The sequence below is a fragment of the Amphibalanus amphitrite genome, unplaced genomic scaffold, assembly GCF_019059575.1.
Source record: "Amphibalanus amphitrite isolate SeventyFive unplaced genomic scaffold, NRLGWU_Aamphi_draft 000363F_arrow, whole genome shotgun sequence".
In the NCBI taxonomy this organism is placed as follows: Eukaryota; Metazoa; Arthropoda; class Thecostraca; order Balanomorpha; family Balanidae; genus Amphibalanus; species Amphibalanus amphitrite.
The window spans coordinates 429,678-448,129 of record NW_024881857.1 but is presented as its reverse complement, the minus strand read 5'-3'; the positions used below and the strand labels follow the sequence as shown (position 1 = coordinate 448,129).

Below are 18,452 nucleotides of genomic sequence, written 5' to 3'. Positions count from 1 at the left end.
TTCCCGGCCGCCTAACGTCAGCCTCTTTCAAACACTGATCCGATCACCACCGAGTTATATATTCAGTACACAGCTACAAATCACGCGCGGAGCTCCGGCCGGCAGCGGTTACTGCTTGGCGCTGATGGGGTCGATGGTCGGCTCGGGGAAGTTGAACTGGGGAAACTTGGTCACGTCGTCGCCGGCCTTGATGCCGTAGACGCGCGCTATCCTCTCCAGCTCGTTCTTCATCTCGGCCTGCAGCTGGGGCGTCGGGTCGACCAGACCGTCCTTGGCCGACCTGCCAGAGGAGGGGGATGCGTCAGCCCGAGTCATTACCGCGCAAGGACGCGGGATCATTAGATTAGACAGCAGGTACAGCCCTCTGCAAACTGCGTGGTTGGTATTCTTTTTTTCGACAAAAACGAGAATAATGCGAATACTAACCTATCGGTTATTCGCAAGTCGTAACAGCAAGACGCGCAAAACTCCACACCTTAGAATGGCATCATCACCGTATTTATTTTCCTTCTAGTTCGGCAACAAAACCCAAAAGTTTATATTTGCCCCCGAAACAAACTTTTGCATTTTGTTGCCACACAAGGCGTATGCTTTGTTTAGTGATACACCTAATCGAAGGAGTGGAGCATGGCGCATCTATTTGCAGTGAGTTCTGACCGACTGATAGCATATGCCTCTGAGTTATTATCGGTTTAGTCTAAAAAAGATTACCTACCACGCAGTCTGCTGAGGGCTGTACATAGTTACATGCCATTTATCGGTTCACTCAATTGTTGTCTGCTCTCGGGGACGGGCACACTAAAACTTAAAAATCAATATACAGGAAATGCATGCCCAAAATGCCAACAAGCATGATTAATAAATATTTTGAGCCACGGCTTCTGGCAATGTTAGCATATTCCTGACCAAAAAGATATCTCTCCAACAAAAGCAGTGCGTCCCACCTCCCGCCAGAAGCAGATCGATACCCCAGGATCCCTCACAAGCCACTCACTTGCTCTTCTCTCCGTACTGGCGCAGTTTGTCGACGAACAGTTTCTGGATGGGGTCGTTATTCTGGAGGGCTGCTGCCGTGTTGATCTGGCGGCCCAGACGGACCGAGGCCAGGGCCTGCCGCAGCGGACGCGCCAGCTGACTCATGGTGGCTGGTGGGGGGCCTGCAGACAGAGGGTATATATGGACACATTGGATAACAAATTGAGACTGAAACATAGGTACTAGTCCAACCAGAGGCCAGCTAGGTTTAAGAGGAAAATACAAGTCATGTACCTAGCAGGTAAAATCTTAACTTCAAGAGCAGTCAACCTAAACATGTCAGCGCCCCTGTGGCTCCCATGGCCAAAGTGGTGGGGCTTAGCTAGGTAGTGGCCGATCCGGTGAGAGCAGGACTCTGGGTATGACATCATACTTCCTGCAGCTCTAGCGGCTGCTCGGGAGTAACAGCATGGAAACTTTGACATAAACTGTGTGCGTGAAACAAAAAATTGTGCATTTCACTTTTTATGTAGGTTGGTATTGTCATTCAATTTCACAAAAAAAGTAATACAATAATTAATGACAGTACCAACTGAAGTGATTTGGTCATTATATAGCCTTTACACAAATTGTGTAAAAACTGAAATTAGGCTCAGCCTCCCGACTGGCGACCATGGGAGCCGCGGTGGCTGCAGAGCTGGAGCACTAAAACAGGGCCCTGGTGTGGATCATCTGTGTTATTGGCATGAGCTGGTGCAGATTTATCAGCCAATCTGATGCGGCTTGTTAACTCATCTGCACAGAGCTTTGCAGTCTGGGTTGTAAGCTATAGGTAACTAGGCATAAGCTAAGCATAACCTGGCATGAGAACTTGACAAAGTCCTTGCAAAAGCTTCTTAGGAGAATGATTATGCATCCAATTAAAGTTAATGGCAAAATAAACTCAGAAAACATAAGTAGGTACCTACTCAATGAAAATTACTCCCATCTGAAGGCCCTAAATCAGTTGGTGACATACCAGGGAAATAAGCTAAAATAAGAGTGCTCTATTTATTGCTCCTGCCCCATGTTGAAGAGATACCCCTAAAAACGTGATCTTTTATCGGCCCTTACGCAGCAAGGCAGTAATTCTCAGACCGGTGGATGGTATCAATAGAAAGAGAATGCGTCAAAGATTAAAATGAATTAATTAAAATAACATTAAAATATTAATTAAGCGTGGAAATTAGTCCCAAACATAAGCTAATTATTGCTTCTACCTCGGCGACGGCGCTCCCCGCAGTCAGCGGAGAAGCTAAAATAAAAGCCACCATCCTCCTCCGTAAGTCAATTTTAGAGCGGCCGAGCGGGCCGATGTGGGGCCACCAAACTGAGGTAAGACGTGGCTAGCAATTGCAAACCGCCATAGAAATCAATATCTTAAGACGTACAATATGGGATGATTACTCTGAAGCTGGAGTGAAAGCATGAGTAGATTGCAAGAAACGAAATGCATAGATTGGTTGAATTATGTACAATAGGCACAGCTCAATAGATGAAGCCATTTCTATGATGTTGACATTTGACATAACCCTTCCTCTCCTCACCTATGACCTAAGTGCATTGGCAGTTACCGGCATAGTTTTTGAGCACGAGTTTAATTCGCCATCGGGCCGCAATGCATGTTGCTAGGCTGCTGCAATTACAACGAACATACGAATACTGCCTTCATTTGTAGACGTTTGTTTTTTAAGCGGTCTTTGACGTACAAGGGGGCATACCTGTCGACAACTTGAGTTTCTCCGAATTTCAAAAACTCCCAGAATTTCAATTCCTTATGCACTGTTGTAGGTACAGCTACGTTCACAAGTATTCGTTTCCTCCTGTTCTAAAAAGGATGATATTTGTCGATTTCGTGCGTCGCTGATAAGAGGGTGCGTTTAATAATTAGGCCCAACGCTTTCTGCATCCGTGAGTACCTACCTTCAAAAGGGAACAACAGTTTCCATTTATTACACTATGGGACATGTGACAAAATGACCACTGGAACACGCATGAAACGGAGCTCATATTCCTAAAAATGTCTACAATCACTTCCTTTCTGACACTATTAGCAAATACCATCTCAAGTTAGGTGGTTGACAGACAGTCAATGGAGATCTGGGGAGACTGAGTGATGCCGATTCACCACTTAACTGATATGAGGGCTGAGGGCAGAGAAACAGGCAACATGCACAACTGACAACTTGACAAGTGACAAAACACTACCAATATTGCGCAGTGCACAACATATTACAGCGGCCAGCCCAAAAAAAAAATGCTTTTGGTGGCTAATTGCAAAACAAGTCACTAATAAAATATGTCTTAGTTGCAGCTGAACACTGCACAATGATCACACTGTTCACGCATTGAGTGAGATGCCACAGGTGGTTTGAATCACACTTTGATACAACTGCAAATCTGAAGTGTTATTATGAGATTCATGCCTCCATGATCACAGCACTTTGGTTGTGGTTGGCATAACACTTGTAGTCTGCAGAGTTCCACATGAACTGCAGACACCTCATCTGGTGGTCTTCATGTTGCTCAACTTCTTTAGGAGGCAAATGTCGACCACCCAGCGGAAGCATGGTCCTGCAGAAAAGAAAGGTAATGCATAAGGTACAAACATTATCTGCTGAAACAGCCCCTTCTGTTGGCTGTTATTAAACTTTTAACATAACATAACAACATGTATTCCATATATATTACAATTGTTGAAGTAAAATACTGCCGGCTATTTCAATACCAGAACATGAAATTATATTGTGGCATAATTCACATGCTCAGCTATCAGTATCAAATAATAAAATAATTTAAAATTTGGCATATTCTATAAAACACATTCATATAATTTTCTACTTCACGTCACAAGGACTCACAATCTTTCTGTTGGGTGTTTGATTGACGCATTAACTAGGTTTGTCTTAGGTCTTATTATTACACAAAAAAATCATATTGCATTATTGTATCAAAATACTGCCAGCAATAACAAAACAAGAACATGAAATGTCAATGAGCAGGCCGCCTTTCCTAAAAATGGGTTACTTTGAAAATAATTTTAGTTTCTTTTAAGGAAAAGGAGAAATGATTATCAGGTAATTATCAGAAAACCACTCAACCAGCAAGTGGCTGGGTGGTTTCACAGCAAACATCAAGCCAAAACATATATTTACATTTATCTAACAATTGAGCCATTTGACTACCACAAGGATATGTGAGCAAAATAAGAATCCAATTATCCAGTGTTGACTTCCTTGCAAAGTTTATGCCTTATTTTATGAAAACGTGTCACTAGAATATGATACTTATCATCGAATATTATTTAATTTACGATTTATTTCGATCGAAACGCACATGGAGTCACGCGCCATTTTCGTCGACGATTAATATGATCGTATTTCATGAAGAGATGAGGGGTTTCAATGGTCTTTCAAAGCAATAATTTGATGCAAAAATTGGTAGGAAATAATATAAAGCTGGTTCAAATGGCCATCAACCATTTAAAACACCGAAAATACTCACAACTCCGTCCCGACGACCACGCAGCACCGCGCACGCCACACTACTGGCACAATGCCAAAACTGCTGTCACAGCAGAAATGTTTTTTATTCTCGATTGCAATTATGGAATTATTTATTAAACAGAAGACGATCTTTCCGAAAAACCGACTGATTTCATACACAGATGCATGGAAAATAAAAAAATCCCGGGAAATTTATTTGTATTGTTTTGTCGATTTTGACATGCTCCTAGTTTGCAGCCATATTTCGATATGTTCTACAGGGAGTTCAGAATTATTTCAGGACCAATCTTTTCCTCGTTCATTTTCCCGTCGATCATGAAATTTTTAGAGCGGAACAATTAGTTTCCAGGCGGTCCGAGCGGTTTTCGTGAGAAGGGTGCAAAAATCGGCGTCATTTTTAGAGCCTCGACACCAGCTCAACACAGGACCCTATGGGAGACGGTGAAGTAGCGGGAGCAATAAATAGAGCGCTCTAATTTTAGCTTATTTCCCTGTAGTGTCACCGACTGAAATAACAATAACGAGATATAGTTTTTTCCATCAAGTCAACTGTAGAGTGTAGCATGAACCAATCTGAGCCAAAACATTGAACTAATCTTATGAATAACGGCAGTCAATATTTCTCTTTTTTAAATGTATATTTCTCTTACCTAAGCGAGATAGACGGCTGCCGAGAAGTACGAGAATCCCAGGGAGGCGAGAAAAGGCAAATTCAAGAAATAGGAAAGCCTTGGTCGGTGAACTCCCGTCAACGAGCGCTAGCCTCGGGCATTTCCGCGCTCAGACTGAATATTTGCAAATGATAAATATTACATTTTTAGTCAATATATTTAAAATTTCTCTCTAAAAATCATCCAAAGTATTCGTCACATATGTTTAAAAAATACTGAGCTTAAATTAAAAAGCATTCATTTGATCTCGAAGTCTTTTTCCAAAGAAACCTTTTTGTACCACGTGATCAAAGGTTATACATGCCTTTCACTTCTACTCTTCTGTAAATGTATGCGCCACATATGTAGCAGGCACTAAAATAAAAAGAGGAAAACGAAAAATCTTCAGTAATATACTGCCAATAATGTATCGTCATGATGAATCAACCAGTTGAGCGATTATATTTCATTTTTGTCACACAGATTCAAATGATATTTGAATTATACAAGTGTTTGAAACAAATAAATAAAAAACTGATGTGATCCGGCGATAGAAAGGTTGAAAAATGTATTTTCATCAAGCATCGACTTTTCATCATCATCGAGATTCTCTTGAATACTTATCTCATTTCCAAAATGCTTCATGATTCTAATCATTCTAGTGGCTTCCCGAATTTCCCGAATTACCGAAGCAGTGGTATTTTGTCGCCTTATTGGCAGGGTTTTACAGCTTTCATAGCCTTAGTGGCAGCTTTTTAGGGATTCCTTTTTGCGCAATACTGACGCAGGAGCGTCATACTTGGCGAAATCCAAGGCCCCAGCCAGCGCGAAACTGTGTAGAAACAAACTGCGTAGATTAATTGTTTTGGTTGTGTTGGGGAGAAAGGAGCTTGCTAGATAGTTGATGAGAACGGTTATAGATACATATTGTGGTGTAAAACTGTTGGGTTTGTGCATTTCAAGAAATTATGGCCAATCCATCGTTCAAAACTCGGGCCACCAGCATGCGTCCAAATGACTTGGAAGACATGCTATTGAAAGCAGATGCATATTTGGTGAAAAACGGCAGAAAAATTGAGCCTGAGGATGTTCAGCCAGGAGATTTGGTGCAATTGGTCCCCCGTCTGAGAGGTGGCAAAGGTGGTTTTGGGTCGATGCTTCGAGCAATTGGTGCTCAGATTGAAAAAACAACCAATAGGGAGGCCTGCCGAGATTTGAGTGGACGACGACTAAGAGATATAAATGAAGAGCAAAGGCTCAAGAACTGGATAGAAAAGCAGGCTGACCGACAAAAGGAAGCAGAAGATGCTAAGCGGGCAAAGCTAGAGAAACTAAGAAGAAAACCAAAGCATGTATTCACGGATAAGGAATACATGGATCAAAAGGAAAAACAGCAAGACAACTTATTTGAAGCAGTGGAAGCAGGAACCTCAACATCTTCAAAAGTTGGTGATGGCTCAAATTTGAAAAGGTCTGCAGATGAATCTGAGGAGGAGGAGTGTGGGAAGAAAAAGAGCAAGTCTGAAACAAAGCCTGCTCCTAAGAGAAAGAAGAACTTGTGGATTGACCCTGATCTTCCAGATGATAGCGATTTGTCTGATTCTTCAGAGTCTTGTGATGATGAGAAGGCTGCAGCTGTCATCTGAATCTCTTGAGCATTATTGGTTCATTTGGCTGGCCTAATTTCCAGAGGCTGGAGATTTGATGTTCTGAATACTGAATAGTGCTGGTTTCCTATAAAGTACCTACTTCACAGTGTACAATTTTGCTAGGACTGATGACATGCATCACTCAATGGTGTTGCCTGCTAAATGAGGAGTCATACCCAATTCTGTTTTGAACTGTAGTTTTGATTAGCTTACCAACAAGGAACCATTACTGATTCTGGAACTACAGGGGCACATTGTTCCATGTTCATGTCACTATAAAACTGAAAATATGACTTGCCTGCCCTCAAGTCAGAAATGCATCTGAAGTTCCTTCTGTAATGATTATAATTGAGTCATTGGCACTGATGCGCTTTCATCAGCTGTCAAATGTATGTACAAATGTGACCTGTTAAAAGTAGATGTGTGGTTGTATGACACATCACAATAAACAGAGCTTTTTTCAAACGGGTGCTGACTCTCTTCTGATGAAGCTGGTGTCTGAAGATTGTTAAGTGTTTCAAAAAATGAAAATTTGCATGAAATTGTGCTGTGGTATATAGTTCAATGATCCATTGATGTTTTCAATAGCAATATACGCATTTTGTTATAATGACCATTTGTATATGGGGGTATATGCTATATTGCTATAAATCACATCCGCTTCTTTCCTCGATGGTCGTTGGTTGTTGGGAAAGTCACATTACTGATACTCTCGAGCCCGGTGAGGGCACAACCAGCTCGAGGACACAGTCGGAAAATAGAGGGCATGGCAGACATGAATCGCTGGATCCCCTCGGCAACCGACTAAGCTGAAAATTCAAGCATTGAGAAATAAGAATCAGTCTATTTAAAACTGTCTAGGTGGAAGATTTTATTCGGATATTGCCCGAAAGGAAAGTATAGTTCGTGTCGTTTGTGGCATATAAAGCATTTTGAATGGGAACTCAGCTCTTCAAAGCCTTAATTGCATAGGGTCGTCGTTATGGGTAGCCGTTTATTGTATGCATATTGCATAACGCGTAATTCGTACACAACACGCATACATTATGTGAAATGCCGCCGTTTGTCTGATATCCAATCGCTACAAACAAGTAGCGCGCGGTGCGCATTCTTTCAGTCGTGCTCCCCAGCTGTACATACTGGCAGACCGAGCACGCTCCCCAGCCACACGGAGAGGAGAGACATCCTCACCAGCCACACAGGGAGGGGGCAGACACCTTCCTCCGCTACACATGGAGGGTTACACCCTTCCCAGCCACACAGGGAGGGCAGACACCCTCACCAGCCACACAGGGAGGGGACAGACACCTTCCTCCGCTACACGTGGAGGGTATACAGTACACCTTTCCCAGCCACACAGGAGGGGGCAGACACCCTCCCAGCCACACAGGAGGGGCATACACCCTTCCCAGCCACACAGGAGGGGCAGACACCCTTCCCAGCCACACAGGGAGGGGGCAGACACCCTTCCCACCCGGCAGCCACACAGGAGGGGCATACACCCTTCCCAGCCACACAGGGAGGGCAGACACCCTCCCAGTCGGCAGCCACACATGGAGGGCTACACCCTTCCCAGCCATACAGGGAGGGGGCAGACTGAGACATCCTCACCAGCCACACAGGGAGGGGGCAGACACCCTTCCCAGCCACACAGGGAGGGGGCAGACACTCTCCCAGCCGGCAGCCACACAGGCAGGTCCGGTGCCCGTCCGGTCCGAGCCTCGCGTGCGGTCGGGCCGGGCGCGCTCTATCGGAGGCCGTTCCCGGACACGTCCTGCCGGATGCTGGCTACTTGGGCCGCCTCGGATGAATGGTCCAACTCTTCAGACACAGATTCAGAAAACATCTCCGACGGACATATTTCCGGGACCGGTTCAGCGAACTCCTTGAAGGCTTGCGCCGGACGCAGAGCGTCGTCATTTTACCAGTGAACTGTCACTGCAGCTCACGGCCGACAATCTCGGCTGACGTGTTTAATGGAACTTGGATGTGCTGTTGAAATCGTGCATACGGGACAGATGCATTATCCCTAGACGAGGCTGCTCAGACAACTTCACAAATTTGATGAGATTGATCTCGGATGTGATACTTGCGAGCAGCCAAGTGCACGGCGCATAAGGTCAGCACTCGATTATCTAAAAAACAAAGAAAGATGGAAAGGAGCGAAAAAATGATTGATAGCTCTCAAAGTCTCAACCGTTTGAAAATGCTTTATTCAGTAAGGCCATTTTCTCCTAAGTCAGTGTTGAAGTCTGAAGCTCATAGACTCATCAAATGTCAGTTTTTGTGATTTCTCCACGACACGCCAACATTTGATAAGCTCGTGAACTAAAAGAGCAAAGGACGAGGAAAACAGAGCGATTGTTAAACTTTTTTCCGTAACATGTCGTCAGAGTTTATCTCAAGCCGACTGCTCTACCTGGCCTGCTGCATAGATCACAAGGATTTTCAAAATGACGAATTTGTTGATGCTGTTTTCTACGATAACCTTTATTAGCTCGTAGCTATAGAACAAATGTTAGGCACACAACACCGAACTGTGGTCACCTCTCGAACTTTGTTGCCGTGTCACGTAGCGACAAGCGGTAAAGCGACTGTCGGCGTTCGAAGGCGGAAGATATGCTAGAAACAGGAGTTTAATGTAGGTGCTTTACTCAACTAACAGGCCACTGTAGATTATCATCTGACTGGCCGATTGATGTGACCATGCGGCAGAAAAAGTGATATTTACTTCCGTGAAATAACGACGCGAGCTCAAAGTTTTGATGTTCAACAATGTCGTTGGATTTGGACTTCTGAACTATGCAACGTTTTAATGTTGATTCGTCGGCATTAAAGTCTTCCGGTTTGTTATAAACATGTTCAGAGAAGAAGAACTTATGATAGAACAAGGAAAATCATTCCAAACTAGCAAGCAATAGACAATTTGTGCGAAGGTCATCCTAGAACTGAGGTCATCCGTCCGGGTTCAGTGAACTCCGTCCTTTGACCTATTAGTAAGACTGACCGGGACTCCTGTCGGCATGGATCGTATATCTATTGCAATTCGCATATGCCTCCTACACGAAGTCCAGACTTGAGGCGCACTTCTCCTTGAAAAAGAACAGATAGAGGCGTCTTGTCTTTAACCACCACCATTTAAGAATTTCCCAGCACGGCGACAGACTCCTCCGTCCATAGTCTGCCGTAGCGCGGATGATGCAACACGGCCGAGACGGTTCGACAGTCGTCGTCGGCCGGTTGTCGGCGCCGGGGGAGGAACCGGGGGGGGGGGGGGGGCGCCCGTCCCGGTGCCAATGGCGTGGCGACAGGACAGTGTACGGTTTACGAGCTGCTCTGCAGTGGGGCTGGGCGGCCCGGATCCGCTACCGCCTCTCTCCGAAGTGGCTCCCTCCGAGCAGCAGCCCACAGGGAGCCCGGAACTGCGCTCCGCCGCGGCGACATGGACGCGCCGGTCGCCGGCGCTCGGGACGGCAGCCGTCCCGGGACGGACGGAGCCCGTCCGATACGGCCAGTATTAGGGAGCAGCGCCCGGTGATAACCAATTGTCCAGCCTAATCGATAGTCAAGGTCGTGTGCCGTCGCGACGGCGCCTCCTCGGCGGCCGCTCCATCCGGGTCCGGCCGACAATCGACACGGAGAACGGCCGACGGCCCGGAGAAGATAACATAAAGAGCAATGGAAGGCCATCGCACTTTGCCGGCGATACTCTCTGAAAGTCGCTGCCTTTGCCCCTAATGGCCATTGGTCCGAGTCCTATGATATACGCCTCAATTTAATCACATACGTATATGGAAATGGTAAAAGTTCAACCCTAGTAATGTCACAAGTTTATTTAATTCAATAATAATCCTTCATTTGTTACTTAACCCTCACCCCGTTTGGAGGGGGGAGGGGCAATGTGACCCCAGCGTTTTTTCCTGAATAGCAAAAAACAAAAAACAGCGGCGCGCAGCGCCGCCAAATCTTCAGTATACCTTCCCGGGCATCAATTTGACACCTTCACACAAAATTTCAAGTCTTAGGTCACCTTAGGTCAGGAGTTATTCAGGTCAAACTGAGGTCATGTTCATTGTTCAAGCAAACATGAGCGAAAAATATGAACTCTTGAAACGCTCACAAAAGCTACAGTTAACGAGCAATTTCATAGTTATTTATGTGGTCCTGTAGAGAAAAGACGGTACCTACTACAAAACAACTATCTCGGATTTTCAAAATTTGGTGATTTTTACCCCCCAAAATAAGAAAAGTTTTTTTATTAAACAGTAAAAAATCAGAAAAGTTTTTCGATTTTCGAAAAAAACATGGAATATATATGATAGCTCTGCGCTTTTCTATCTACAAACCAAATTCCCCCAACGGAGGGCGTTGCTCGGCAGACCCCAACGGGCGTGGGTTAATTTATTTAAGATCAAGTGACTAGACCTCAATGGAAGTTAAATGCACACCATAGCTACATCGACTGAAGGAAGTATTCGCAATATCAATTTAAACATATGTTACCAGCCAATAAGACTTAAAATAAATTGCTTCTTTGTTACCGAAGTCATATTGTAAACTCTCTTAAATACCTATCGTATGCCAGATAAATGCTGAATACCGATTTGAAAATTAAATTGCACTTGTGACCTCACTTTATCTCCCCGAGGTCATTGCAGGTCATTCCAGGTCAACAGCAGCTTTTCAAAGATAACTTTTGATTGAGATATGCTAGAGCGATGGGAACATTTCGGAATTCGGATGTGCTCAGCATAACAATACGAATTACGAATCGACTGAAATAAAACGTGACCTTTACCAGTCAGGCAAGGTCAACTTGACATTATTTCAAATGTTCAAGCTGATCTTCCAGATCAAACAAATGGGAATAGTTAACTCGACGCCCACCTCACGTAAGTGAGAAACGGTCTTGGGAAGTTCTGCCCAGTCGAACGAGCTTTATTATGAATTGGAAATTGGAATTCATTCGTTCACTCATTTTTATTTTATTTTCACGGGCGTCACATTTAAAGGGATAGCAAATACCTACCTTCAAAACATATTTGCGTAAATGGCTTCAAAGGGGCAAAGAATGATATGACGCTGAGTAAAAACTCGCCGTTCCATGTGCTGTTTTACAAATGTTATTCGGCGAAATCAATTCTACGGCACCTTGCCCATGCAGTTGCCCTATACCTAATATATAGAGCGATATGCTATTATGTATACTTAGATATGCATAATTATTAATGCTTATTGTATCTACCTACTGTATGTCTAGCCTGTATGTTTTACGTTTTGATATTCGTAACCGTCTTCTTATTATTTGTGTCATAGCCTGATAGATAGCTGATCTACCAACGAAGAAAGAATTCGGTATAAGGCATGCATATCGTTATGTGTACACTGCACATTGTTATCTGCACATTATTATTATCATAATAAATTATCTGCTGCTCTCGACATGCCGACAGTCCAAGGCACCGTATATTGACTTGCTGCGCCGTTCCGACTGGGCAGGGGGTTGGTAGGCTGTGCCGCCGGGCCGCGTGTTCGCCGGTACAGTCTACCTTCAGGCTCGGTGGGACGGCGCGGCGCCGCCGCGCTTCTACCGCTTTGGCTGTGATCTCACGCTCAGGTGGCCCGCTTATCTCGTTATTGCGACTGGACCTTAAAGTTTATAGCAGTACATTGCTTGACTTAGGCTATAGATAGGTATATGTTTATATGCGTATAGGTTTATATACAACGCAGATATATATTTATGATAATGAATATTAAAAAGCACAAAACTCAGTTCAGCTTATGCTATCCGCGATGATTGTGTCAGGAGTGGCTCTGCGGGTAGCTAAGGAGTCAATTGGGTAATGTGTGACATTTTAAAGTTTGCTTAAATGGCCCTGCTTATTATTTGTTTTGTTTTTCTTGTTTTACACCGGCGAACCAAAAGCATAGGTTAGAAAAAACAGCCGGTAGCTAGCAGCCATTTATTGCAGGGCACAGCTGCGACCGGCGTGCGCCATATTGCACACAGCACAGTGTGCACACCGCACAGCGCCTGCACACAGCGGCGACAAACTGAGAACATGGACGGCTCCGGGGCGTCTGCGCCAGGCGCCAACGCCGAGCGCCAGGCGCCAGTAACAAGCACCAGGCGCCAGCACCGAGCTCCAACACCGAGCGCCAGGCGCCAGCACCGATCGCCTACGCCGAGCGCCAAGCGCCAGTTCCGAGCGCGGCGAGTGATAGCTATCATCTCACGCGACAGAGCGATGGCTACTCAACACATGTCTACCGCCGGCTAAAACTAACCTAACGGCTAAAAGCTGACGTTCAACGTCACAGATCAACGCGCAAGTGAAGCGTAGTACATATTCGCTATGTGCCGATATACACAAATGCATTATGCTGCCTATCGCATTCTAACAAATTAACATCGGGATCTTCGAAAAGTTGCCGCAAAAATAACACGATATTATGCTGGGCACATTTATGTACAGGCGTGCGCCAGCACTTCTACTTGCGATGACTAGCTTCCAGTGTGACACGCACCGCTATCACACTATCACAACCCAGCAATCAGATATTTACACGAGAGCGGCCTATGCATGAATGCTGAACAAAACTCCAACGCATTTTCACAGGTATGAATCTGAGATACAACTCATTTAAACACTCAAATAAATCGTCAACATACCTGGCTGCGTCAATCGAAATCTGGACTGCTGAGCAGTAAACGGAAATTTCGGGTGTGTCAACACGCATCACAACATGGAGAATAAACACTCTCAGCGATAAACACACGAGCAGTCGCGAGCGTCGTTGATGGATTGCACAACACAATTGTTATTTTGCCTGTTCGATAAAAACCCCGTATGGAATGTAAGAATCGATAACAAATCAATTAGCAAAAAATAATGAAAATAGCACTGTTCAATGCTGTTCAAAAGAATGTCCAAAAGAATGCAAGCCGCAAGGAGCCTAATGGAATGAAACCGATTAGAATAAAGAACAGGATATTCTTCTTGGCGAAATCACCATCCGTTATACAGGCGTAGCACGCTCCGACATTCATTTTGATCACTTCGACCACGTGCATATCGCACCAAATGCTCGAAAAATACATGCCTATCCTTCTTCGTTTCGACAAAAGAAGCTCTCACCCCGGACCTCTTCTTCTTCCTCGACTGTAAACAGGCCCAGAAGGCTAATACAATGCCCGGATTAGTCCATAGCTGCGTTTGCCCAAAACGGTTTCCCAAAGCAGACTCTGGGTCACAGATGGTGCAGCTTGCGGGAGGCCCAGAAGATGCAACAGCAGCTTTCAGTCTGACGCAGACCTCTCAGACCTTTTAGACTGAATGCAGACCTCAGGCTCCCAGGACCGGTCTGAATTCGCTTCAGGTCCACAGGACCCGTGATCCATTCGGGGTCGTAGCGACGCGCCTCGGCCCAGCGGGACTCGAGCTGGCTGGTGACCTCAGGTCACCCCAGGTCACCCAGGTCACCCCAGGTCACCGAGGTTGCCCAGGTCACGCTCCCCGCTCAGCGGCGGCGGCGGGGCATGCAGCGGCACTGCTTGACCAGTTTGACGGTGCGCCGTCGCCGGGCCGGCACCTGCCCGGGGCAGTGGAACAGCACCGAGACGCGCTCCCAGCGGCGCGGCAGGCAGCTCGGGCACGACTTGAAGGCGCGCCGGCGCCGGCTCTCGCGCGGGATGTAGAACGAGTTGCACTGGCCGTAGCAGAAGCGGTCAATGACGCGGCGCGAGCGGCAGCCGGGCTCCCGCAGCCGGCGGATCAGAGGCTCCGTTTTGCACCAGTCCTTCTTCAAGTACTTCTTTTTGGTGACGAGCCGCGCGCGGCGGGACGACTGCAGCAGCGTCGGTGGCAGGCTGGCCATGGCGGCTCGCTGGGACGGGGACGGCGCCGGCACCGGGCCGAACGCCGGGTCCATCTCGGCCGGCGGGGCGGCGGAGTCAGAGTCATCCTCAGCAGCGGCGGCGGCGCGCGCCTCCAGGACTCGAGTCATGGCCGGCATGTCCACGTGCTCCATGATGGTGTGACCTCCGGCGGGGTCGGCTCCGCAGCGGGGAGCGCTGAGGGCCAGCAGCAGCGCCGGCAGCAGCGGCAGCAGGCCCGGCGTCACCGCCGCACATCGGGCCCAACAGAACCTGCGCGCAGAAATAACACCAGTCAGTGGAGCCTCAGCTTTCTATTACAGTATAGTTATATCGTTTGGTATGTAATGGAACACTGTGTTCCAGCCAAGATTCAATTTCATTTATTTGATTAGAATGAATTAAATAATAATTGTTAATAAGACGGGCATTGTTGTTACACATTGTTTCAAATTGTCGTGCACATGTTCTGGTTTTCTTCGAATCGTAGGTTGAAGGAGTCCGCCTCACAATCCCCTTTTGGAACCTATTCGTGGCTGTTGCTCTGCACACCGTCTTTTGATGCGGTACTAGATAAGATGAACGGTTTGATTAATAGCAGCAATATACCTTTACGGGAAGAAGCTTTGCGTCATTAGTGGGATGATTAACCAGTGCCTTTTTACCGCGTTTGTTTCACCAAATCGCAGTGGAGCAGTTCAGTACTTTAATTCAGGCAATTTGTCGCTATATTTGTCAAATTTTCTTTCATAAATTCGTTTGGTTGTATGAATGCCAGACATTCCTGGCGTAAAGTCGAGCCAGTTGAGCGAATGAGTGGCAGCACAGCCAATGGCTATAACTACTTAAGCTACGTTTATGATTCCAAGATGATTGTGAAATGGTGGTCAATTGTCGGTGTGCACCAGTCGCATTTACGGCATTTGAACTTTCATTCCTGACAGTGACAATAATCGCTGTAGGTATCATGCGACTCACGTCAAAGCATATTTGTATAGACGTTCATGTGGCGTCGTGGACTGCAGTGAGCCATCGATATAACCCTTGCACTTATGCATAGGGTGTCGAACGGACCCCTTGGTTTTTCTCAAATAACCCACGCAAAAGGCGGCGGATCGCGACGACGGATATCAACGGCTTCCTCTCGTCACGGGCAGCACGCTTGCTTTTTTTTTCGCGAAGCTCTAGCTCGATCAGGGGCCAATGGACCGTCCCCCCTCTAAGTAAGATGCTGGCAAAACCCCAGCCCGGGCGAGGGATAAATAAATAAATAAATAAATAAATAAATAAATAAAGTGCAGTAATCATCCGTCTATCCCGTCAGCAATGAATTCAGCGCACGATTGAATGCCTCTCCGCAGTAGCAAACGCTGTTTCTATGCAGTTTGCAGCCCTTCTTTTATTCCATAAACGCATCGTTTTGAAGATTATGGCGCATTGGTATTTAATGCACCTCTTCAATCTCTATATTTCTGTCTTCGATTGCCTCGATTTCGTTGGACGCTTACGACCCAGAGAGTTGGTGTGTTTGGTCGTAGCGATAGAACTGAAGTATAGTTAACTTCAAACTAGAACTGAAGTTCTAAGAACTATGAAGCTCAAGGAGGACCTTGAACTTCATTTCAGTAGAGAAGATGTTGTACATATGCGTAAATCATAAGTTAACTATTCCCTTCTTTATTTAGGTACCCAGCTAACTTAGCCCAGGGTATGTTGAATTAGGCTTAGCCCTCGATTAAAAGCTCAAATTTGTAGCCAAGTTTATAATAAATAAGCATTGCACATTTTGCTTTCTTATTATTTTATTATATTCATGGATTCTGGCATTGTAAATTATGAATTTAATAGTCGATCTTTTGATCTTATAGCTAATTATCTAAATATTTAAGTACTGGTATATATCTTAGTCACACTATTGAAATTTTCACAGCATAGGTACATGAAAATATAATGTTTTTAAAACAATACGGCATGTGAGTGAACGAATGTAAGCACACCGATCGGTAAGCGCAGTATATAGGTAGGGTAGACCGGGGCAAGTCGCCCCGCCGAGGTAAAACGCCTCACCGATGTTTCTCGGAACTGGCAGAGTTCTGGGGAAACATCCTCTCTTCTATAAAACGTGTACTATATGATCATCATATGAGCAGACTGGAAAGAAATTGTGATGACTCTTTCGGGAGATATATCCAAAAATGTGTTTTTTGAGTGATTTTTATGTTTTGTTGTCATATTATGCATGATGGCGTTCTTTTATGGTCCACATCAGGCTCACGACTTTTATTTATTTTGAACAACTATTGTCTAACGCTTATCATGCCGGGTTGGTCCGTGTTAAATTATGTCTTGCTGGAGTGCAAGGCGTTGTTCTCTGACCGAACTACGTGATGGGGTAAAACGCCCCAGTAGGTCGCGGGGCAAAAAGCCCCATGGGGCGTTTTACCTCATGTGTTGTTCGGGCTACCCACTTTCTAATGTTCGGTAGCTGGCGAACAGTAAGTTTCTATGCCATTATGTGTATTTTTCTCAGCAACTGGATGGCAAAGGAAGTATTTTGTAAACATTTGCATTGCAATAATTTATTATTTGGTCTTATGAGGCAGGTGAAAAACCTGCTCATACAATAGTGTCGTAGCTGAACACCTGACAGGATGGAATGTGCTAACTTCAGTGCCGTGCCTCCAGAGGTCTAACGGACCTCTCACATAAGATTTAGCCAACTACCATGTTAAATCTTTAATCTAAAGTATGGGGCTACTTGCCCCAGGCAGTGGGGCGTTTTGCCCCGGGGTTGGGGCAAAATGCCCCATTTGCAGTTGCTTCACAAATCACTTCCTAGCTTGGAGTCCGATCATAAGTGAATGAATTTGAGGGGTGCAATTTAAAGTAAAATGTCCAAAGAACGCATTGAGCACAAATTTGGCCTTCCAGCTAATGTAGGACAAAAGTTATGTAGCAAAATAAATTATCTGGGGCGTCTTGCCCCAGGCTACCCTACCTAATGGAAAGTGGGGATTGGAAGGGCTAGACCGTGACTTGACAATCTTTTTGTTTGGCATGTTGTGCACGTAAACAATTGACATATCAAGACAGAGCAATATATGGTTATTTTATTTCTATTTGAATGTTTTGTTTAGACGTTATATTGGTAGTTATGGTATCTATTAAAAGGGAAGCATTAATATATGTACCTATGTTAGATGAAAATGCCACATAAAAGATGGCATGGTATCAATGCTGCCGGTAGTAGGTATACTTAGGTTAAATTACGAGGAGTAATAAATAAGGAAGCAGCTAGATAGTGAAAAAAACTAAAAGCTCTCCTCAAATCATGTATCGCTTACTTAAAAAAATTGTAACTTCTAGGTATGGATGCAGATACGGATGCGATGATATCCCATTCGAGGTGCAAAATTGCAACAAAAGTTGTTAATTTGAGCGGATCGAATAATGAGGCATTTAAAGTCTACATGGAGCTTCAAATTTTTAAGCATATTTTTTCAGACACATTGAAATTCATTTAGACTAGCCATCATACCTACGAGCTCAGTTCAGTTTCCTTTCACTTGGAGACTTCTAATCCAGTGAGCCGTTGTGAGCCTCACCTGCGTGGTTGCATATCTGGAGTGGTCGCAGCGGTCGGTCACTGCTCTCACGGTATAGCTCGGTCGTATCTCGGCAGCGTAACTCCCTCGGCAGCGGTCTGATTGCACCGCGGCACGTGGGACTATGTCCGCAGTGAGCCGGAGCGACA

At 45.3% G+C, this 18,452-nt stretch overlaps 2 protein-coding genes across 3 annotated transcripts; both read right to left on the bottom strand.

The window, feature by feature from the left end:
* Window positions 1-40: 40 nt before the first annotated feature.
* Window positions 41-5,469, bottom strand: LOC122389575 (ATP synthase-coupling factor 6, mitochondrial-like). 2 transcript variants are annotated; one of them, XM_043381733.1, is made up of 3 exons: window positions 5,171-5,469; window positions 995-1,157; window positions 41-280 (listed from the first exon to the last, which is right to left on the bottom strand). In XM_043381733.1, exons 2-3 carry the CDS (start codon window positions 1,138-1,140, stop codon window positions 109-111), a joined length of 318 nt encoding a protein of 105 aa, XP_043237668.1. In that variant the 5' UTR covers window positions 1,141-1,157; window positions 5,171-5,469; the 3' UTR covers window positions 41-108. The 2 variants fall into 2 exon arrangements, with proteins under 2 accessions (XP_043237668.1, XP_043237669.1); XM_043381734.1 differs by having other exon boundaries at window positions 995-1,154; window positions 5,170-5,300.
* Window positions 5,470-13,021: 7,552 nt separating this feature from the next.
* LOC122389590 (gremlin-1-like) lies at window positions 13,022-18,452 on the bottom strand. The gene is made up of 2 exons (XM_043381763.1): window positions 18,304-18,452; window positions 13,022-14,971 (listed from the first exon to the last, which is right to left on the bottom strand). Exons 1-2 carry the CDS (start codon window positions 18,315-18,317, stop codon window positions 14,344-14,346), a joined length of 642 nt encoding a protein of 213 aa, XP_043237698.1. The 5' UTR covers window positions 18,318-18,452; the 3' UTR covers window positions 13,022-14,343.

What these genes read in the sequence shown, in the direction of transcription:
- LOC122389575 (XM_043381733.1), bottom strand. Translation starts at nt 1,140, where the DNA reads ATGAGTCAGCTGGCGCGTCCGCTGCGGCAGGCCCTGGCCTCGGTCCGT. An exon ending in CAGTACGGAGAGAAGAGCAA is followed by an intron (nt 281 to 994) that starts GTGAGTGGCTTG and finishes CTCCTCTGGCAG; the next exon opens with GTCGGCCAAGGACGGTCTGG.